This window comes from Pundamilia nyererei, unplaced genomic scaffold (genome assembly GCF_000239375.1).
Source record: "Pundamilia nyererei isolate P.nyererei 1_Seehausen unplaced genomic scaffold, PunNye1.0 scaffold00394, whole genome shotgun sequence".
Taxonomy (NCBI): domain Eukaryota; kingdom Metazoa; phylum Chordata; class Actinopteri; order Cichliformes; family Cichlidae; genus Pundamilia; species Pundamilia nyererei.
Genome location: NW_005187795.1, coordinates 277000 through 280514, shown reverse-complemented (window position 1 = coordinate 280514; position 3515 = coordinate 277000). Strand labels below are relative to the sequence as shown.

Below are 3515 nucleotides of genomic sequence, written 5' to 3'. Positions count from 1 at the left end.
CTATAGATCACTTTTATCTACATTTTTATACATAAATTTGGCTTCACTAAACAGGTTTGAAAGGTCTGTTGAGGGTTTTAGGTTTTCAGTGACCAACACCAACATGGGTGGGGGTGGGTGGTGTGGGTGGTGTCATCAGATAAGCAGTTGCCTCATGTCAAGTTTCTTTTTTAGGTTGGTGAAGAGAAAATCTGTATTTACTCACGCACACATGCACACACGCACACGTTTTTGTCCTTTGCGAGGACGTTACACTGACTTTTGACTGACATCTTGAAGACCCTGAAACACTTGAGTACCCATTAACCAGCGCTGATGTCACCGCCTGCAGCTGTGACGGTTCATCGTACGGCGCCCTGCAGTTCCAGTCAGAGGAGGGTCAGAGGGAGGACCCGAGCTGGAAGCAGTCACATGGGCACAGTTAGAGTTAAGTGTCACTTCTGTGCTGCAGAAGAAGGACGATGGAGGGTCTGAGGGGTCTGCTGGTTCTGGTTCTGGTGCTGCTCTCTGTGCCGCGTTCAGGTGAGTCCAGACGTGGAGCTTTCCCTTTAAACCTGCTCAGCAGATGTGAGTCTGCGTCACTCTGTGATGCTTTTGTATCATTTTAACTGACAGTGAATCATATTTGACAACATGGAGGTGATAATGGTAATAATATTAATACATTTTATTTAGAAGCGCCTTTAAAGATCCTCAAGGTTTCCTCACATTAGTGTAACAAAATAAAAACAACTATGGAATCACGATGAAGGGTATGAAATTCTAGATGGTTTTAAGATGTGATTTTAAATTTATTGAGAGAGCTGGTGGTCTGGAGATCTGGTGGAGGTGCATCCAAAGTATGGGCTCTGAGTTTCGTGGTACTCAGGGGAGCAGGTGGAGCAGACAGAAGGGAAGCTGAAGAAGAGCGGAGCGTACGATGGAGTGAGTATGTATGAAGATCAGGTAAATATGGAGGAACGAGGTTATGAAGCGCTTTGAAAGTGAGAAGCAGGATCTTGAAATTGACACGGAGGTGAACTGGGAGCCAGTGGAGCTGTTTAAGAACAGCTGTTATATGTTCAGTGGATCTAGTTCTGGAAATAATGCGAGCAGCTGTGTTTTGAACCAACTGCAGTTTATAGAGGGATTTATGAGGCATAGAAGAGAATTACAGTAATCTAAACGAGATGTGACGAGCATGGCGGTACTGTTTGAGGTGAGTGAGGGACGAAGGCGGTTAATATTAGTGATATTATTTATCTGTGCTGTGAAGGACAGAGGGCTGTCGAGGATGACACCAAGACTCTTAACCTGCGCCATCACCTCACAGTAACGGGGTCCTGGGTTCATGTGCACCTGCAGGTCAAGTGATGATTCGGATTTAGGCGTCTACCTGGGAACTGGATAGACTCCCAATCCTGTGGTGCCAAAGCAGATGATGGACGAGCTACATGCACTGAATAAATCTGTTTAAGCTCACGTAGCCTAGGTGGCTACTGTGGCACATCATGGGTTCCACTTTGTTATAGTCTGTGTGAACGTGGTTAATACAGACAGTAACGATATCATAGATCAGTATCGTCCCTTCTGTGTTAACGCGACTGTTGCTTACGCCTTCGTTACGTGTCAGCCAGTGTAGCGTAACCCCCCCCCCTCCACACACACACACAGTGGACGCAGCTCCTCCACAGAAGGTAGAAAAAATGAAACTGTCAGACCTGAACTCTGCCCCCTCACAAAGATTTGCGCTGCAAACAGACATGAATGACGAGTAAAGACGTTAAAGTGAGCAGCACGTGAATCGCACAACGCTGTGAGGTGCTCGTAGAGAAGCTGCGGGACTAAAAACCTGAAAGCCGTAATAACAGAATCACGTTCTTAACATTGTGTTTTATACCTTTAATCCCACATTTTTATTTTATCATAAAAACTTGAAACAATCATGACCGTGAAGCCCGTGTTCATTCACAGCAGAGTCATGGTAAAAGTTGGTGTGAAGTATTTCAGTGTTGTACTACAACACACGTGTGACGTTTGTTCCAGCCTGGCCACAGGACGTTCTCCTGGGTCTGGAAGCTGTCGAGAGGACTTCTTGGATGTGCTGAAAACAGAACAGGCCTGAGATGGTTTTAAGTGAAATAAACAGAAAAAACATTCAACTTTCACCAAAAACGGCCTTCAGTGCTCAGTGACTGCTCTTACTGCTTCACACTTCTACTGAATCAAGTTTTTAAGTGCAGAACTTTACTCTGTAGTGAAGTACTTTTACTCCACTACAGAGTAAAAGTACTTTAAGTGGAAGTACTTCACAAAAGGACCACAGCGGCTTTTAGCGTGACGGGTTCGGGTGTTTTCTGTGGAAAACACTCAAAGTGTAGAGCTGTTGGTTCAGGAGATCAGATCTAAATCTGTAAATAATCAACCTGAACAAACACACACACACACACACACACACACACACACACACACACACACACACTGTGTTTTAATTGTCACTTTGTCAGATTTTCATTCAGCAACAATCCTCCAGGTTAGCAGTTAGACGGACATCAATGACTCTGACTGTGAGACGAACATTAAACTGTCTTTGTGCTTCGTTTGCTTTTGTTTCTGGAAGTGAGCCTGAAAATTGTGCAACTTTCACTAGAAGCAAAAACGAACTTTCCCCTATGTCGACATCCCCCCCCCCCCACACACACACACACACAAAGACAAACAAAGACTGATTAATCAAATAAAGCATGAAATGAAGCAGACGGCTCGAGCGGAGATGCTGCCTGCACGTGTGCACAGCAGCATGTGCAGCAGTCTCCCAGGCTTTCCTTACTAATGTTGTCTAACATTGCACTCTTCGACATCACAGGTTGGTTATTAGGAGAAAATGTATCTGATGATAAACACTGATGCTGGATTGTTTTTTTGTTATTATTATTAGTCCTTTATTTATCCAGGTAAAAGTCTCATTTCCATGAGAGCATGTACCACATAAGTATATAACATTTAAAACAAATACAGTATCCCGTACAAACATGTGAGAAATATACAATAACAGATCAGTTAATTAATCAGATTATAACTGATCTCAGAGCAGTGAAAGCAGAGCAGAAGTTAATCACGTATGTTTAAACGATCAGAAAAAGCTGCTCAGCTTGACCAGCTGCAGACACTGTTTACACCAGCACGCCAGTGAAATCATCAACCAGTCAAGCAGAGTCGTGCCTGTTTCCAACTGACGCCACAAGAGGGCAGTAAGCTAAAGGATGGCTGCAAACAGGCAGTGAGAGAAGCTTTAAGGGCCTGAGGTCGCGTTCACTTTGGCAGGGTGTGAGCACAAGCACTGCTTGCATTGCTTTCAATCTCCCTCAACCTTGATTCCAAAATGAAGCCAAAAATGTGATCTGAATAAATCACAAAACCCTTTGTTGAAGGTTTGAGGACAAAATGTCCCCGTAAACCATAAAGACCATCCATCCATCTTCATCCGCTTTATCCGGGGCCGGGTCGCGGGGGCAGCAGCCTAAGCAAAGAGGCCC

The 3515-nt window shown here is 44.4% G+C and overlaps 1 protein-coding gene across 1 annotated transcript in view; it reads left to right on the top strand.

Annotated features, from left to right (window-relative positions):
* The first annotated feature begins 455 nt into the window (after positions 1-455).
* Positions 456-3515, top strand: part of LOC102206261 (properdin) — a 9610-nt gene continuing 6550 nt past the window's right edge. The window contains exon 1 of the mRNA XM_005753014.1: positions 456-522. Coding sequence (XP_005753071.1) covers positions 462-522 — 61 coding nt within the window. The 5' untranslated portion in view covers positions 456-461. The remainder of the gene's footprint in view (positions 523-3515) is intronic.